Source organism: Quercus robur, chromosome 8 (assembly GCF_932294415.1).
Source record: "Quercus robur chromosome 8, dhQueRobu3.1, whole genome shotgun sequence".
Classification (NCBI taxonomy): domain Eukaryota; kingdom Viridiplantae; phylum Streptophyta; class Magnoliopsida; order Fagales; family Fagaceae; genus Quercus; species Quercus robur.
This window is the reverse complement of record NC_065541.1, coordinates 45,318,349-45,337,384: the sequence shown is the minus strand read 5'-3', so window position 1 is coordinate 45,337,384 and position 19,036 is coordinate 45,318,349. Positions and strand designations below refer to the sequence as shown.

Genomic DNA, 19,036 nt, shown 5'->3' with positions numbered 1-19,036 from the left:
TCAAGGAAGCTCACAATACCATTGACAGTGTGACTGAAATCCCCACTGCTATCCTTGGACAGAATGCGTTGAACAATAGACAAAGAGTTCGATTCAATAATGATCTGATTAAGGTCCAGTTCCTTTGCAAGGAGGATTCTAGCCTCAATTGCCAAAGCCTCAGTCTCATCCACTGTAAAACAGCTAGGAAGAACACAGCAAAGAGCAACAACTACCTGACCTCTACAGTCCCTTATAATAACGCATATACTAGACAGCCTCCCATCATCAGCCGGACCCAAGGAACATAATTTTGTAGCTTCTTTGAAATTAGCAATCAGACTAATGGCAAAATTCCAAGTCTGCTCAGCCCCCTGACTAACCGACTCAAACACCCTCAAATTTCTGTTATGCCAAATGGCCCATGCAACCACAACCAAAATCTCAAGATCTTTAAGATTACTTGCATCTAAAAACTTCATAGCTAAATCAGAAAAATCCAATGGTTCAGCCCTAATAACAAGTGGACAATCTTTCCACAAGCTCCATATCTCCTTTGCAGCACTACATCTACAAAGAACATGCAAAATAGTTTCATCCTCCAAACCACACACAGGACACAACCCGTCCGTGCTCACCCCTCTCTTCCTTAAATTTGACATTGCTGGCAAGGCATTAACACAAGCTTTCCAAGTGAAGATTCTTATTTTTGGAGGGATTTTAAGTAGCCATATTCGCTTCCAAAGGGGCATTCTGGGGTCACCGTGAGAACACTCACCCCTATCCGATTGTTTTATCACAGTGAGTGCCACATAATACGCACTTTTCACTGAAAATTCCCCTCTTTTGTTTCCCACCAAAATGATCTTGTCCTTAGGAAGACTATAGCTTAGCGGAATATTGAGGATTGTTTCAACCTCAATAGGGAGAAATAAGGATTTCAAGGTATCAACCTTCCTTCTTTTGGTATCCTTATCAATTAAAGCCGAAACCATAGGAAAATCATCAAAAGGCCGAGGAGGAGAAATTACCTTATAAGTTGTTGGAGTGGGAAGCCACTTGTCCTCCCAAATGTGGATGAGTCTCCCATTGCCTACTCTCCAACGGGAACCTTTTCGAACCACTTCAAGACCTTTAAATATGCTCCTCCATGTGTATGAAGGGCTGCATCCCAGTTTTGAGTTCAGTATGTCTCCATTTGGATAGTATCTAGCTTTGTAGACTTTGGCACAAAGGGAATTCGGGTTTGACAAGAGTCTCTAGCCCTGCTTAGCAAGCATTGCTAGATTGAAGGCTTGGAAGTTACGGAAGCCCAAACCACCATCTGACTTTGCTTTACATATTTTCTCCCAGCTCACCCAAGCAATTTTTTTCTCTTCTTTCCTTTGCCCCCACCAGAAATTTCTTATCATCCTTTCAATCTCTTCACATAACCCTTTTGAGATTAGGAAGCAACTCATAGTGTAGGTGGGGATCGCTTGTACCATGGCCTTTATCAGAATCTCCTTTCCTCCTATGGACAACAACTTCCCTTTCCATCTCGCCAATTTCCTTCCGACTTTTTCCTTCACTTCTGCGAAAACTTCGGTCTTGGATCTTCCAATGATGGATGGAAGCCCCAAATATTTGCCATGCCTTGTGTCCTGCATCGGCCCAAGTATGTCCAACACTTCACACCTTCTTTCCTGGGGAGTATTATGACTGAAGAAAACAGAGGACTTCTCCGCGTTAACTTTCTGACCCGAGGCAGCTTCGTAAAGCTCAAGGATCTCAATGAGTTTATGACATTCTTGCTCAGACGCTTTGTAAAACAAGAGACTGTCATCCGCAAAAAATAGGTGAGTACCATAGGACATCCCTTGCAAATAGAGATTCCACTCAGCATCTGAGTCCTTGCTGCCTCCTTAATTAGAGAAGAAAAACCATCTGCACACGATAAGAATAGGTAAGAAGATAAGGGGTCTCCTTGTCGGAGACCTCTTGTAGGAAAAATACATCCATGGACCGCACCATTAATAATCACAGAATAAGAAACAGTGGTATACTTCATAATTAATTGGATCCATTTTCTATGGAATCCCATTTTTTCCATAACTTCTTCAATAAAACCCCACTCAACGCGATCATAGGCCTTACTCATATCAAGCTTGACCACCATAAAATTTTCCTTCCCCTCCTTTTTATGTTCTAGATAGTGCATTAATTCATAGGCAACTAGTACATTATCAGTGATGAGCCTCTCTGAAAGAAAGGCACTTTGGTTTTCTGATATAATTTGAGGAAGGACGTTTTTTAGGCGGTTTGCAATAACTTTAGAAACCAACTTATAAACTACATTACATAAACTTATCGGCCTAAATTCAGACATTTTGGATGGATTATTAATTTTTGGGATCAAAGTGATGTTGGTCCTATTTATATCAACAATTGACATATCAGAATTTAGCACATTCAACACCATACATGTAATATCATCCCCAATCACATCCCAATATTTTTGAAAGAAAATAGTTGACATACCATCTGGACCAAGAGCTTTTGTGGGGTGCATTTGTTTCAGAGCGATCACCACTTCTTCCTTTGTAAATGCCGCAATCAACCCCTGATTCATCTCATCTGTTACTCCGGTGGGTATTGTGTCAGTAACCTCAGAAATACGACAAGGATTTGAAGTAGTAAACAGCGACTCAAAATAAGCTATAGCTGTCGCCGCAATACTCTCATTTGTATCACACCAAGACCCATTCTCATCCCAAATACCATTAATAGTGTTTTTCTTCCTCCTTTGCGAGGCCTTTGAATGTAAAAACTTTGTGTTGCGATCTCCTTGGCCGTACCAAAGAACTCTGGACCTCTAGTGCCAAAAGTCTCCTCACTATCAAGAAGATCATTAATCTCCTTTCTTAGACTATTTATCTCCTTCCCCATAATTCCGTCTCTATCTTGGATGGTCAGATCATTGAGGGCTTTCCTTTTACTTTGGATTTGCTTCAGCACGTACCCAAACATCGACTTATTCCATCTTGCCAAATCAGCTGCACAATTTTGAATACCTGAAGATATGCTTTTAGGTGTACCCCAGTGCAAACACCCCTCCCAAGCGTTCTTGATAATTTCCCTACACTCCTCTTTTTTTGTCCACATTTCCTCAAAATGGAACCTACGCTTCCTAGAGGGCTGCACAACCATGGAATCAATTATCAATAACGCACAATGGTCAGAGGTCGACTCAACCAAATGGAGGACTCTTGTTCCGTTAAAGTAGTTAATCCAATCATTAGTGGCAAAAGCTCTATCTAACCTCAGATATATGCGGTTATCCCCTTCTTGCATGTTACACCACGTGAAATCCGGACCGCTATACCCCAAGTCTTTAAAACCGCATGCATTAACCATCTCCCAAAACCCATCCATTTGCCTTTGAGGCCGAGGAGCTCCCCCCATCTTTTCCCCCCTAGACAGAATCTCATTGAAATCACCGTAACACAACCAAGGGAGCTGAAATTTCCTATTCAAAGCTGCAAGTTCATCCCAAGATTCCTGCCTTTTGTGAGTCTCTGGATTCCCGTAGAAACCAGTAATTCTCCACTTAAAACCCGAGACTTGTTCTGAGATAATCGCATGAATATAGTTTCTTGAATAACCCATAATTTCCAAATTAACTTCTTTTTTCCACAACATTGCTAAACCTCCTCCCCTGCCTTTTCTAGGCACTATCAGCCCATTAACAAAATTTATTTTTTCCATAATTTTCTCCATAGCTTTCTTTTTAATTTTAGTTTCTGAAAGGAAAATAATTTTGGGATTCCACCGTTGGACTAATTCGCCCAACACACGAACTGTCCGGAGGTTCCCAAGCCCCCGGTAGTTCCACCCTAAGGAGATCATTGTTCTCGACAGTGCTACCTAGCAGCCACCGTCGTTTCCTCAAAGAAATTTTCACATAAAATTACATTATTCTTACCTTCCTCATCACAACTTCGCTTCTGGGGTCGACCTTCACATTCTGCCAGCATTTATGTATCCTCACGTCTCTTAATGCCTACTGCTACCTCCAGAGGCTCATACCAGCTCCTTGGGCCTTTCCGACTTCTCTAGCCACCTTTTTTAGCTTTCCTTTACTCGTCCCACACTTCCCTTTGTTTGGGCCAGCCTACACTTCTCCTTCTTCATTATTTGCTTTAATTAACCTGGGCTTAAGTGGACCAAAAGCCTCTTTCTCCTTCATATTTATCTTGGGCTTAAGTGGACTAGTAGCCTCTTGCTCCTTTGTATTGGGCTTCACGGATTGGCCCACCTTTGAAAACTCATCCTCGTTGGTTTTGGATTGGTCTCTAATCGGATGGTTTTTAGTTAGCTTTTGGGTGCTACGTGGCTCATTTCCCTTGCTTCCTTCCTGCTTCTCAACACCCAAAGTGTCCCATCCACTCTGATAGCTTGCTGCACCCATCTCTGGCCGTGTATCATATCCCTTCTTTTCTAAGAATTCAAACTTTTCCCTCCCTTCGAGGCTGACTCTTCCACCCAAGCTGCTACTCCTCTCATTCTCTCTTTGGACGGAAACTACCATCTCCCCCGCCGTGGCTTGAGGCATCTTCCCCGCCTCTCTACCATTTTTTGGTTCATGACTCCCACTGCTCGAGCCTTTAGATCCATCATTTTTTTGTTTCATGACTGCTACTACCCGAACCTCTAGACCCCTCATTTGTTCCTTTTGAAAGGCTCCCAGCCCTCAACCAGTCACTGTATTGCCTCTCTATAGACTGCTTCTCCATCACCATGCCACAATGCTTCTCATCATGTCCTATTTTTCCACAAGAAAAGCAGAATGTGGGCAATCGCTCATATTTAAAGGAAACCCAGCATCTATCCCCATCCATATTTGTAACTTATCCGCCTCTTCTCAAAGGCTTCTCAATAGGTAAGTCAATTCTTACACGCATGAACTTAGCTAGGTCTGCTTGCCATGACCTTTTATCCGCCTCAATAATCCTTCCTATCTTGCTGCCGATATCACGTCCAGCTTCCTCAGTCATGTATTCAAATGGTAACCCCTAGATTTGAATCCAAAATGGGGCGTGAGTGAAGACCAAGTTGGCTGAGGATAAGCCTCTCCTCCATCGACACAATAGCAAGCGGTTATTCTCAAAGTTCCACGGCCCGCTTCGCTCCACCCACTCTAACTGAAACATTGAGCTGAACTTAAACTGCAAAACATTGTTTCCGACCTCAACTATTCAAAGACCCAAACCCATCTTCCATGTTGATCTCAGAGTGTTCTTTAGGGCTCTTTGATTTTGATTATGATCTACCAATAACTTCCCAAACAAACTCAATACACATTCTTCCAGCAAGTCCGGTGAGCTGTTTGAGGAAATGAAGATATCCTCCTCTTCTTCTTTAGTAAGCTGTAAGTTTTTGAGACTGTCAACGATTGTGTGCTCCATGTCAAGACAAAACAGAGAAAGGGAGAGAGAAACCAGAGAAAGCAAACAAGAAAACAGGGGAAAGAAAAGACCCTTAAGCTCTGACACCTAAGGGAGGAAAGTCTCGCTCCATGTTGAGAGAGAAGATGCTCCTATAGGGGAGAGAAAAGTCGCTAGAACGGCATTTTATTTTGTTTTAATCTTTGGATCATTGTTGATATCTAATAGTAATAGCACTAACAAAATAATTCAAGGCCATTTTCCCCAATAGCGGCTCTAGGATTTTTTTTCTTGGGAGTCAGTATTAGTAGAGCTAGAAATTTATCTTGGGTAGAGAAGTTCAAAAAAAAAATGACTAGATTTTTTTTTCTTTATACCCCTCTTCCGTACAATACAACTATATTTTACAATAATCTTAAAAAATTATTAATAGTTTAAAGATCGATAAGACAACAACTATTGAATACATAAACAAATAGAATTAAATAACTAAGAATACATTTAATAAACCACAGATGTAGAAGAAAAGTGCAAGGGAAAAAAAAAAACTTTATTCTGTTATCAATGCCAAACTAAGCCACCGTATGAGAGAGAAGGCTTTTAAAAAAAAATTTAACAAATGAGCAAAATTTTGAATTTTTTTATTTCTTATAAAATTAAATATTTTTAGAGTCGTGTTTTGACACAACACTTTCATAAAAATATCACAACAAAATCTAGATGATAGGTAAAAAAATTATGCTAGTTACAGGTCCAGATAAAAGCCAATTACAACTTACTACTTAACTTTTATTGTGAAAATATTTGTAAAATGATCATATTTAAGTTAATTTCAGTTGGGTTTTAAAAAAAAAATAGGATTAAGGTGTTCAAATTTTTATTTTCCAGAAGTCAACACAATTTTATATATATATAATTTTTTTTAGGGGGCAGGTCAGGGAATTCATTTGAACTCCCTGAGGTGCGTGTAACACCGACCCCTGATTTTCCTAATCCGTTGTTATTTATAGTGACAACTTTCAACACGCAATAGTAGAATCAAATATTTGATTTTTTAATCAAGTAGAGCTTCAGTCACATAAATGACTCCAGCTCTAAAATAGCTTCTAATGAATTTGCTCTTGAAAAATCACTCTCAACAGTTTCATTAAAAATAAAATAAATCGGAATCTGTTTTTTGTTTAAATTAATGGTGAACTCATTAATCATCACCTCCAAGGCTCCAACACTTAAACTAACACAAGTTTGTATTTTTTCTTTTTTAATTTTAAACGCTAGTTTACTTTTCACCGTTCCAAGTTGCTAGAGTTAAGTTGTTGGGTTAAGTTTAAATAAGGTGGCATACTCTACACCTTTGATTTATTTCAAAACAATCCTGTCCACAAAATGGACACTCCATTCAAAAAGAACTAAGCATTTCAAAGAGAGGATCCGAGTCCAGAAAATACACGGTTGGAGCGATCCTTAGCATTTCTTTCGACAAAGAATTCAGCAAGTCAAATCGAATGACAAGAGAGAGGGGACCACACGCAAGTAAGAATTCATTGAATCCATTTTAACCAAAAAGGTAATCTTGATTGGAGGAAACAACTTTACTCACTGACGCGACGCTGTGCGAGTACGTCCAGAAATATCAATTGCTTTTACAATTATTAAATAGTAAAGTCAGATTTTGGTGACAAATATACGTTGATCTCATCCACCACAATCCACAGCTTGACCGCATCATTCGCTTTATAAAACTATAAAATAGAAACATTTAATTCATTCTTTCATTGCAAAGTCCAAAAGGGAAGGTGAGGAAAAGGTAACCTTCAATTGAGAAATTCAGTTCGCAACCAAAGACCGGCACAAGCATAAATAGAAATAACAACATGATTAAGTAATTAATAAAAGGGGGAAGAATAGAATAGCAAGCCAAACTACTACTGAGCCTCTTAAGCTTCTGCAGCCCCTACCTAGCTACTAGATATGAATAGCATCACCTTTTATACTCCTAGCTCTGGAATCTTTGCGATCAAAACAATGTACAGAAGTAGGGAAATAGTACTTTTTTTTTTTTTTTTTTTATAGCTAAAATGACATATAGTAGACAGAATCACCAATTTCCAGGTTAAGCTGAAGAGCCAGTATATGTATACATCTTCACAGGCCGAGAAAAAACTGCTCATTAAGCCAGAATGCTCGGTTACATAGACCGCAAAAGAGGCCATCCTTTGTTTCACTTTCATCGCTACCAGAGTTGATTCCTTGTTACATCATGCCTTCACATTTACGTACCAGCTGGATGTGGGAAGCTAAGACCAATCTGCCGCCGTACATGCTCTGGTATAAGCCTGTTGATCAATTCAGGTGACGCTCCTTGTAACTGTAACCAAATTGGAATTAAATGGTTAATTGATCTACCAGCTAGAGATCCATCAAAACAAAACTGCGTGAGGATGTAAAAAATGGAATTTTTGTATATGTTTGAAAGGTCCCCTTTGCGCTAGCCAGAGCCACTATTCAATTATCCAGATTCCTCTACCATCCAAGTCATGCCATCCCAAATGTTACCTAAATAGAGCAAGTTTCATCCATTTTGTTTTCTTCATTTTCCTGACATTTAGAGGGATTTCATCCATTCCTAACATCTTTGATACTTGTTGAACTTGACAAGTGCATTAAGGGCATTTAGTCTCGTTTTCATTGTAACAAGTATGGGTATTCTCATGTGCATTTTGAGAGTACTCCCACCCCAGGAGCAATATATACCTCTCAGCTCAGCAGAATATAGTTGATCAGCATCAAGGATCAACAATAAACATGTAAATGACAAAACCTGCCAGTGCTAATGCAATATATGACAACTACTTAAAATTTTGTATTAATCTATAATATGAATTACTTACCATATCAACCATGAAAACATAATTAAAACTTGAATAGCATGGAACAAGAAGAAAACAAATAACTAATATTACAATGGCACCAAGTAACCAAAATCCACACAGCAGGTTTGCACAAGTGCATGAGTAATTGATAATTGATTAATGCATGTTTGGATGCTAAGCCAAAAAGCCACAAAGCACTATATCTATGGTGTTGAGTCTTAGTTCCACTTTAACAATTGGTTTAAGGGCTAGGCTCCACTTATATGAGCTGTAGGATAACATACATGCCATGAACATAAAAATGCATGAAAAATAAAGTCAATATGAACTCATGTAATAACCCCAATAACATGATTCTCTCTCTCTCTCTCTCTCTCTCTCTCTCTCTCTATACACACACACACACACACACACAAAAAAACATATTTTAAAAAAAAAGGACTACGTACTTCCTGTTTAAAGTTGAAAAGAGGGGGCAATGGGCGTCCATTTGGAAGGCGGGCATTGGGCTCACGTAGCTCATCAAAGAAAGGATGCGCACATGCTTCTAACTGCATCAGCAAAAGCCAATCAAGTAAGGAAAAAAGGTCAGTGAGAGAGAAATATAGGACAGCTGTTTATCATTTACGTCATTACAGCAAATTGTGAGGAATGGACATGATGCAACTTGAAATGGCTGCCCTTAGGTTGCAGCCCACACCACAATAGAGAATGCCATACCAAGCATGCTTGATCAGACATTCATGGACGATAATGGAATTATCTTGAGACCACAGAAATGAAGTTTCATCAAATGAAGACCAACTCACCGCAGTGCAGCGAAGACTTGGTGAATATTGAAGAAGCCGTGAAGCAAGGTCAATTGCTTCGGGAGGCATTTTTTTGTGGAAAACCTGAAGCAAGAAACATTATATTAAACGCAAAATATACAACACTGACAGAAAGCCACTTAGTAAACAATTACAGCAGTTGATGGCATGAACAGACCCAACTAATTAGCCCATTTCAACTTAATGTCAGGGTTTTTCATGGCCCCTCCTTCACATTACCTAAAATCTCATGATTTTGTGCTAATGTGTGAAAGATGTACATGGGTTGACATCCAGCTAGCATCACTTATTTGCATGTAACATATTATACACTTTTAGCACTAGACCCAAAACTTTGGGATCATATGCACTCTTTGTATGACTCTCCATTTAGCTAGAAGCATGCACTCTCTCTTATTTTATTCACTTTGTGATAAACCATTAAGCAATTGACATATATAGACAAAAGCATACCTTGTGCCAAGGATGAGCTTTAATTTGAGGGAACCTAAAATCTGTATAATTTGGATTCATGCACCGAATTTCTTCTCGAGTTGGGGTACCAAGAACCTACAAAGAACAATACATGATCACATGATAACTTGCATTGCTATTGCATACTTCAGAGTAGCATTAACATAGAGAATGAAGCTTCACCTTGATAATTTCTACAAGCTGGTCGACTGCATTTTCTCCTGGAAACAATGGCTATCATAACATTTGAAATTATGAGAAACAAACAGAACATAGCAGCAAATATGGCTTAAAGTACCATTGAGAAAATTATTTGACTTTGATATATAGGCTGCCACAGAAGTGACTAACCTGGCCCAGAAGAAGCTCAGCGAGGACACAGCCAGCTGACCAAATATCAATTGATGTTGTATATTCTGTTGCACCAAATATAAGTTCCGGAGCCCGATAGTAACGAGAGCATATATATGAAATATTTGCTTCGCCCTTGACCTGATGACATGGATAGAAAATCATAAACACCAAAATGTATTGTATGAGATAATTTAATTGGAAACCTATAAACCATGTTAGAAGAAAGATTTATTGTTTGAAGAGCATGCTACTCTAAGAGCATCCATATGAACATAAACAACAATGCAGGATCAAGATCACATTTCAATCATTATCAAGTCTTGTCAAGAGATGATGCATTTGTCATTCATTCAATTATTCAACAGCAATCAAAAGCCAAGAAATAAAAGTCTATCAAATCTCATATTTGAAAATGCATTTGGAATAAGTTTCTTTGCATATATAATTGTGGAGCTTATGGAGGAAAGAAATGAAGGCACATACCAGGACTTTTGCACTTCCAAAGTCACAAAGCTTAACCTGGTGGGTGAGAGGATCAACCTACAGAAAATATACATAACAAGTTAAGACGAAAAAAATAAAGTCATACTTATTTAAGAAAAAAAGACGGTAGACAGCATACCAAAAGATTTTGGGGCTTTACATCCCTATGGCACACACCAGGAACAGTATGGATATATGCCAACCCCCTAAAAATCTGAGAAATATTTTCCATTTATTATCAGAATTTAAAGAGGAAAAAAGAGAGGAGAATTTAGGAAAAAAATAAAGCTGAAAAAATATTAACAACATTAAAAATCCATACTTGATATGTATAGAGTTTAACATAGATGAGGGGCATCCTCTGGTTCATACTGCTGTAATGCTTCAGAACTCGGTACATAGTCTCAGGAACATATTCCATGACTAGATTAAGAAAAAGTTCATCTTTACTTGTTGTAGAGAAGAAACAATGCTTCAGGGAAACCACATTTGGGTGATCCATCAAGCGCATTAACTGTAGCTCACGATTTTTATACCGCCTATCCTGCAATACCTTCTTAATGGCCACCGTCTCCCCAGTTTCCAAGCATTTTGCCTGAATAAGAGTGATAACCAATACTCAAGAAGGATACAAGAATAGCAAGAATTATTAGATAATATAGTTAGGACACAAATTGGGCAGTACCTGAAAAACAATTCCAAAAGATCCAGTACCTACAACACGCTCTGCCATGTAGCTGATAGTCTGCGATCAGCAATATAATAAGCACCACAACATACAAGATGAAAAGACAGCTAAAAAATCCCTAAATCTGACCAGCAATTTAAAATTATAATTTCTAATTGAAGTACATCAAATACCTACATGGTAGAACCTCTTAGGACCCAAGCACAACAGCATTATAAATAGTGTTATTATTTCTGGAACCTATTTTAAATTTTTTTTCTCTAACCAATGAATTAACAACAGAGCATTAAATTTTTGCTATAAAAAGAAATTAGAGGCGATGGAACATAGTTTTAATCAAACCAAGGCCATAAAAAAAAGTAATAAAAAAGAGAGGTCCTAACCCTTTTAGGTTCGCCATTTTTGCCTCCAATGGTGGTTGAAATGATGTGTCCAGTAACTGCATCATTCCCCTCAATTACAGCAGCAGACATTTCCTGCAATTCATAGCAACAGATATGATGAGTAAAGCTACAACAATAGAAACTAACTATAGTAATCAGAAAACTCCCTATCAATGTCTAGTAATGTCGCTCACGCAACACCCTCACCCACCTACGGGCTCAATTACAAAATCCTATTTTAATTCAGTACAAAACATGCATAGGCACATATGTGCAATGAATTTATGCTCTAAGACCAATCATAATAAAAAAAAAAATGTAAGAAGGACAACAACAAGAACAAAAAAAGACCAACCATAAAATCAATCATATCTATGTATTTAACAGCATCCAATTGCAAACAAAACACAAAAGTAGATATCTGGGGGAGTTGCCATGTTTAGCACCCCCATGATAATGACACACCCCTTGTTCAATTCAAAACATAGCAAGGTAATCTATGCAGAGGAAAATTCATAATACAATTCAACAGCATTCACAGAAACAAAATGATCGGTACATCAAATGCGCAACAATGATATAGAAGCTGCTAATCAAATTCGACTTGAACAACCAACACAACTAACCAATAGTAAATGGATGCCAATGACAACCTAGGAATGTGATAATGAAAAATAAACCAATGTGAAATGAGCTCAAGCAATATGTATAGGAGAAAGGAAAAATCAAGATGGGTATAGCTCACAAGAAAGCATCACATGCTGTAATTTGCTTGCATCCCAAACAAAGAGAGAACCAAAGGATATTCACTCCGTGAAGCAAAGTAGTACATTTTGAATAAGAATCTACCAACAGCAAAAGGGCGAAAAAAAAAGTTCACAACGTTCAGAACAAACTAAAAATCAAAGCCCAAAATCTCCAAAGCCCAATATAAAGTGTACCATATAATTGAAGATCTAATATCTAAATATAACCAAGCTCAAAATTTGCCTAGATTACTTGGAAGAGTAAAGAAGTTTCAAAATTAATGAAAATGAGAAAACTAGAAGAAGAAGAAGAAGAAAAAAAAAAAAAACTATCAATCTGTTTGGTTACTGAGAAATATTAGGTTACGGAAAGGGAAAGAAATTTAAAGTCCCCGGAAAATCAGCCTAATATAACTATTGCTCCTTTTCTTTTTCTTACGAAATAAGCAATTTCAAAAAACACTTTCATAATTCGTTTTTTTTTTTTTTTTTGGCTCACAAAATTTTATCAGTAAGCTGAAGCTGAAGCTCAAGAGATCAAGATCTCAGCTAGAAAAATCAAACTACAAAAGGAAAAAAAAAAAAAAAAAAAAGAAAGCAAATAATTTCGAAAATAAATAATTCAAAAAAAAATAGTAAAGATAATTAAAGTGAGAAGGAGGAGAAAACCGGTCCGATCAGAGAGCGTCGGAAAATTCGGCCGGAGAAATCTCCCGGCGACCTCAAACAAAGTAAGGAAACACAGAAAAAGTACCAGATCGCTCGCAATTCAAGCAAAAGCAAAGGTCCGGAGGTGGATCAAACACGATCCAACCACAAACACACACAGAGACAACGAACAAAACGGCGTCGTACAATGAGCTAGCCAGAACAAAATAGAAGGGTAAAATGGTAAAAATAAAAAAATGGAAGAAAAGAGTAAAAGAAAAAGCGAACCTTATCAGAGTCCATTTCAGATGTGCGGCGAGGCGCTAGCTTCTGTGGCTCATTAATCTCTGCCTGTGTCTGTGGCTGTGGCTGGAGTTGTAATTGTTGTTGTTGGTTTAGCCCCAAGGGCAAAGAGGCCATGTGAGAGACAGACAGACTAGACTCACTCTCTCTCTCTTCTTTATTTTTTATTATATTTTTCTTTCTTCTTCTTCTTCTAGCTTAGAAGAACTACTAGTTTTTTTTTTTTTTTTTTTTTCAATTTTGTTTTGTTTCTCAGTTTCTTTCTTTCTCTCTCTCTCTCCGTGGCAATAGTAGTGTGTTGGGACCGGGCATGTTAGATAAAGCAGAAAAAACTGAAGACCCACGCGAGTTTTATAGCGCGTGGAACCACTCTCCAATTAGATTATTGCATTTGGTGGCGTTGTCTTATCTATGTCTGGAAATTGGACAATATTGGTTTTATTGGTACTGCAAGGAGGTGATGATCTGGTGAGACTGAGACCATGTTATAGTGGTTTTTTTTTTTCTTTTGCATGAAAATAAAAACACAAATAGACAGGAGTCACATGGAACTTGGATTATAAAATGAATTGCATACACAAAACCAAACACCCTCTATCTTAAATTAGTTTTATTTTATAGTTGATAAATAAAAATAATAAACTTAATTTGTACCTCATTCCAATAATTTGGATAATATTTATCCTTTGTGAATAGGGAGGGGTTCACATCTTTTGGGATTAAAATATAAATTTAATTTATACACACATAGCTCATTTGCAATTCAAATGAGACCTCTATAACGTTCACTATAATATTCAACGACCGTTGGGAATTACTCAAGTTAAAAAAATGAATTTTACCACCAAGTCAGAACAGTTGTTATGATGATTATTTATTGAATTTTTTTTCTAAGAGTCTATAAGACTTTGAAATTCTTTCAATTGAATCATATTAAGCATTTTTTTTTTTTTTAATTTTGTTTTGTGCCTATTAAAGAAGTTAAAACATTGCATCCTAATCCTTTATGAAAATAATTGAAAGGTACGAATTAATATAATAGCTACAAAACAAAACCGTTTTTATCATGTTCGCCACTACCACCCAAACCCATCTACCTTTTTTGAGTGTTCATAGTTTGCAAAATCATTATTTCTTGTACCTAGTACTTTTTTATGCCCACAGAGTTGTTAAATATTCTTAAAGGTATTTTAGTATAGTTTATTTGGCCTGTTTATGTTTTAGGACGTTACTTCAAAATATTGGAAAACCAAGACTAAGCCAATTTTTGAAGTTTCAATCATGATTTGTAGTAGGCCTTATTACAAAACACAATAAATTTTATTTTTAATTTATTGAATTATGGGAAGCTGACATGAAATTTCTTCTTATGTTTAAAAAAAAAAATATTTATTTAATATATAAAAAAGCATGAAATATTTGTTCTATGAGGACGTAAATACTAAATATATAATATGTCAATTCTCTTACACCATTTTAAAAGAAAAAATCTTGTTATCTTTTTTAAGATGTATACTCATTAATGAAACATGATGCCATTTGTGAGGTTACTTGTAACAAAAGATTATGCCAACTAACACGCTTTTGGAATCCTAATTAATCATCCTTCTCTCTTCTAATTGTCCCAACAAGTAACATCCTTTTCAACGAAAAGTGGAGTTCATGCTTCGTCTTTCAAACTTGGAAAAAATGCATTATAGTGCTAAGCATGCAGTTGTCGGGTCTATTATATATTTTTACTAGAAAAGAAAATTCATATACATATAATAAAGTGATCTTAGGGTACTATAAGTTTCTCAAAACAAAAACAAAAAAAAAACAAAAATTATAAATCTTACTACCATTCAATCATATTATTTATAATGATTTTTTCTTTTTAAAAAATAGGAAGGAAAGTGAGAAGGCAAGTCAATTACTTGATATGGGATAATGAATAATTTATAAATCTTTTTTTTTTTTGGTAGAAGAATAATATATTTATAGACTAACTCTTTTTATAGTAAATTTATGATACCCAACTATTTCTCAATAAATAACGGCTAACAATTGAATTTTCTCATTAATGGATTTAGATTCTTGTTAGCAAAAAGGGGATTTAAAGTTTAAAATAACTTCTAAATAAGGAACTTACCAAAATTTAAGGATTCTTCATAGGTGGAAGGGATTTAAAGTAGTCCAAACAAATAATTGTAACCAAAAAAAAAATATATATATAAAATTTTAATGCTACTTCAAAACGTTCTAGATTAGGCTTTTATAATTGCTTAAAAATTATCTAAGAAGCAAAATGCTTTCAAAGAAGAGGTAGCAATAAAATCGAGAGTTGTCAATCTACTTAATAGGGGACTAGTTATTTGTTGTTAATGGGGGCATATTGCTAAAATTTAGGGATACTTTGTAGTTATAAGAAATTTGAAATGAATTCATTTCATAATTCATATTAAATTTTACACAACATGTACACGGTTAGATTTATAAAATAAAATCTTCATCTTGAAAAAGATGAAATAAAGAGCACTTAAAATATAAATGACAAATGACTTCCCTAAAACATAAATACAAATGGCTTGAAATGGGGAAGATCCTATCCCGTTGCAAAGATGTTATGTCACTAAATTGCACATTTTTATGATTTGGGTTTGATCCGGAACTATCATAGACACCATTTCTACCGATAATTAATTTCATTTCCTTCTTGTCATATTTCTGATAATTAACGACTTTTGAAAACTAAAATTGGCGATTGTGTCATCTAACAAGGGAGAGGTGTCTTATGCAAAAGTAAATATGTTATTGAATTAAGACAAACAGCAATCTTCTAAGAGAAAAATGATACTTGCACATGCCTATGTATCACACTTTAAAGACTTAATTACACATAGGATCTTTTTTTGGTTGAATAGATCCAAACATGAAAATAATTCTAAGATCTCGTCAACTTTTTGACCAGGATCTTTTGTGTCCACCGCAAGATCACTTATTTATCATGACTAATTAATTGGTAATGCTAAAAACATAACTTTTTTATAACAAAATTCATAATATTGAATTGAATGACTATGAGTGGCGCACATAATTAACAATCATGAACTCACAACTTTTTCTTTACCACTCACAATCGATCACTTCAACAATTACGAAATTTATTGTGAAAAACATTGTGTCTCAGCAATATTGCTAATTAATTACATTAGCATCATTAAGCTTATAATGAAAGGTCTGGTTAATGTGTCTTTTTTTGAGAAAATTTTTATGAAAAATTGAAAAAATTATCAAAATAGTGAATTATTTTTTCGTTTTCCCATAAAAAGTTTCCTAAAATGATTTACTAATGTATGCCCTTAGTAAATCCCTCTAATGAATAGCATTAATTCACCACCCTGCAATTCCTTCTAATCTCCCCATTTGTCCCGGTGAGTGGGCTAAGATTGCTCATCTTCACCATGGCTGCAGCAAAATCGCTAGCAAAAGCTGCATTGTTATTACTATAGGTCCTAACCACTGCATCTTGGGAGCCACTATTGAACAGCTGTTGGTCCGAATGAAGAAGCCCACGCCGAGCCACAAGGTCCTTGTAGTAGTTGTTATCAAACCGGGTTGAGGTCAGTGAGTCAAGCGGGGCCAAATTGCTGTCACCACCTGAAGCCGGGCAATTGGCCTTTCGAGTAGTGGCAAAGTTGGAGTCAATGTTGGTCTCGTTGTAAATGCGGGTTCTGAATAAGCTACAACGAGCTTGGCCTATTGTGTGGCCACCGGAGAGCGCGGTCATTTCCCGGGCATTTAGACCTTTGGCAGAGAACATGGAGATGAGGGTTGCAAGATCAGAGAACGGAGAGGGGAGGTTGCTGTTGGCTGCGCTTTGACTGGCTGTCCTTGCATCTCTCCGGCCTAGTGGTACTATCCATGAGGGTCCTCCTAGCTAAAAGCAAAATGGAAAACACAGATTAGTGAACAAAAAGTGTAAATAAGTGAAAGACAAGCTTTAAAAATTAAAAATCAAACAAACAAACACTCGAGAGTGTCATGACACTAATATAATTTAATGTTAATGGATATTTTTAAAGCAATCGTTAAAAATATAAAACAGGTCATGCCTAATTTGAAAGCAATTAACAAAAGTATTAAATTATTAAAAATGACTCAACTGCATGTGCCTTAAATAGAGTGGTTCGATTGTATTAAAAAATTCTACTTTAATGAATTTTCTTAAGGCACTCAATAACATAACACTTTTGTTCCGTAACCCTTAAAAAATTTAACCATGAAACAAATCTTATTCAAACAAAGAAAAAGAACTATATTAATACTAACCAAGACCACTCCTTCTCGTGCTGCGAGTGCTAAAATATCTGCACAAGACACAGTAGCATTGCAACTAGCTTCCACGCGGGTTTTAATACTATCAATCACTTCGAAACCCCTTGCAGAATTTAGATTTGGTCCCGCGTTCTTTTCACCTGTGAAGGTGGCAGTGTCGTCCAGTAATATTGATGCATCGCAGCCCTACAAAACCCGGCCAACAAAAAAAAAAAGTGATCATTTAAAGCCATAAAAGAACGTCCAAAAAAAGAACTTATCCACTTAAAAGATAAAAATAAAAACGTCATATATTTTGTCAAATTTATATGCACGTTTTCCATTTTTGGTCTAAATTAAAGCAAGTAATATTCCTTTCTAACATATATAATCTAACTTTGTTTGAAACATAAAGGAACACAAAACGCATGCGTGTCTCTGCGTCTCACATTTACAAAGCAGTCATGGAAGAACAAGCGAAGAATAGAGGCACCCATGCGTGCCTCCCTAGTGACAGCTTGCCTCATGGCATTTTGCACGAGGGTTCGTAGATTAGGGCAAGTGGTGGCGTAGAAGTTAGGAGAAAGTTGTGCATATACTGAGTTGTAGGCTAGCAGAGAAAGGATAGACAGTAGTGTCACAAGGATAATGTGTGTCTTGGACGCCATGGGTTTAACAAAGCTTTAGATGAAAGCTGAATTGAAAGGACTAGTGAGTAGTGACAGTATTAATGGGGAGCTTGCTTTGTGGTGTGAGAATAGCTTTGATTGAACAACCCTATATATAAATAGAAAGAGCTATAGTGCGCGCTATAGTGCGCACTATAGTTCTTCTCTGTATAGCGCGCACTATAGCTCTTCTCTGTCACTGTGTGTATGCGAAACAGTTTCAAACTTGGCTGCTGAAACGCGGCTTTCGAATGGGGTTGAGTTGTTTTAACTCTGGAATCTCCAAAAGAAAGTCTGCCATTGAGCTCAAGTCAACTTATATGCCCTCTCATCAAATGCATGCAAGAATTCAAAAATATGATTATCGGTGTGGGACTGATTGCAAGATTAATAAACAAAGAGAATAACTCGCACCGAATTCTGAAATTATAATTAATCACCCACGGCCCAAAACGGTGCTGTGCATATATCATTAGCCTAAAATTCTTTTATTGACTTTTCTTTTCTTTTCTTTTCTTTTTTTTTGGTTTTTTGGATGATGGTGAGTGTAATTTTGATCTGTACTTCACCGACCATCATTATTTTATTATATTTTTCTAGGAAAAAAAAAAAAAAAATTGCTTTCAATAGATCAAGGAAGAGCTTTGCATTAATGATTCCGGTGAATTGGTAAAGAAACACGGTTCCATGAAAATGCAAGAATAACGTTTGATTAATAAAAGAGATTAAACTCAATGAACATTCAATGAAAAAATTATGTTTACATCTTCTAATAATATGATGCCACTTCATATTAGTTCAAATAAAAGAACATGGAGTACGTCGCATGTGATTATATAATCCCATCAAAACCACTTTCAATCAATATATTCTAAAATTAACAAAATAAAATTATCTGGAACCTCA

The 19,036-nt window shown here is 36.5% G+C and overlaps 3 protein-coding genes across 3 annotated transcripts; all 3 read right to left on the bottom strand.

Annotated features, from left to right (window-relative positions):
• Positions 1-1,238: 1,238 nt before the first annotated feature.
• LOC126696357 (uncharacterized) lies at positions 1,239-3,627 on the bottom strand. Its single transcript, XM_050393114.1, has 3 exons — positions 2,715-3,627; positions 2,500-2,595; positions 1,239-1,882 (listed from the first exon to the last, which is right to left on the bottom strand). Exons 1-3 carry the CDS (start codon positions 3,625-3,627, stop codon positions 1,239-1,241), a joined length of 1,653 nt encoding a protein of 550 aa, XP_050249071.1.
• A 3,575-nt stretch (positions 3,628-7,202) lies between these two features.
• Positions 7,203-13,372, bottom strand: LOC126695701 (shaggy-related protein kinase eta-like). Its single transcript, XM_050392533.1, has 12 exons — positions 13,152-13,372; positions 11,470-11,562; positions 11,084-11,143; positions 10,721-10,993; positions 10,538-10,612; positions 10,399-10,455; positions 9,913-10,053; positions 9,745-9,795; positions 9,562-9,657; positions 9,088-9,171; positions 8,728-8,829; positions 7,203-7,773 (listed from the first exon to the last, which is right to left on the bottom strand). Exons 1-12 carry the CDS (start codon positions 13,281-13,283, stop codon positions 7,678-7,680), a joined length of 1,260 nt encoding a protein of 419 aa, XP_050248490.1. The 5' UTR covers positions 13,284-13,372; the 3' UTR covers positions 7,203-7,677.
• A 2,565-nt stretch (positions 13,373-15,937) lies between these two features.
• On the bottom strand, positions 15,938-18,233 carry LOC126695700 (peroxidase P7-like). The gene is made up of 3 exons (XM_050392532.1): positions 17,912-18,233; positions 17,478-17,669; positions 15,938-17,085 (listed from the first exon to the last, which is right to left on the bottom strand). The coding sequence occupies exons 1-3, from the start codon at positions 18,128-18,130 to the stop codon at positions 16,534-16,536; spliced, it is 963 nt and encodes a 320-aa protein (XP_050248489.1). The 5' UTR covers positions 18,131-18,233; the 3' UTR covers positions 15,938-16,533.
• Between the last annotated feature and the right edge of the window lie 803 nt (positions 18,234-19,036).

Coding starts and splice junctions, on each gene's coding strand:
- LOC126696357 (XM_050393114.1), bottom strand. CDS start 3,627: ATGGGTTATTCAAGAAACTATATTCATGCGATTATCTCAGAACAAGTC. Junction 2,596..2,714: donor TGGGATGAGAATGGGTCTTG/GTGTGATACAAA, acceptor CCGGAGTAACAG/ATGAGATGAATCAGGGGTTG. Junction 1,883..2,499: donor AAAAGCTCTTGGTCCAGATG/GTATGTCAACTA, acceptor TCTCTAATTAAG/GAGGCAGCAAGGACTCAGAT.
- LOC126695701 (XM_050392533.1), bottom strand. CDS start 13,283: ATGGCCTCTTTGCCCTTGGGGCTAAACCAACAACAACAATTACAACTC. Junction 9,796..9,912: donor CTGAGCTTCTTCTGGGCCAG/GTTAGTCACTTC, acceptor ATGTTATGATAG/CCATTGTTTCCAGGAGAAAA. Junction 9,172..9,561: donor AAGCTCATCCTTGGCACAAG/GTATGCTTTTGT, acceptor TTCTTGCTTCAG/GTTTTCCACAAAAAAATGCC.
- LOC126695700 (XM_050392532.1), bottom strand. CDS start 18,130: ATGGCGTCCAAGACACACATTATCCTTGTGACACTACTGTCTATCCTT. Junction 17,670..17,911: donor TCCATGACTGCTTTGTAAAT/GTGAGACGCAGA, acceptor CGGGTTTTGTAG/GGCTGCGATGCATCAATATT. Junction 17,086..17,477: donor CACGAGAAGGAGTGGTCTTG/GTTAGTATTAAT, acceptor TTTTGCTTTTAG/CTAGGAGGACCCTCATGGAT.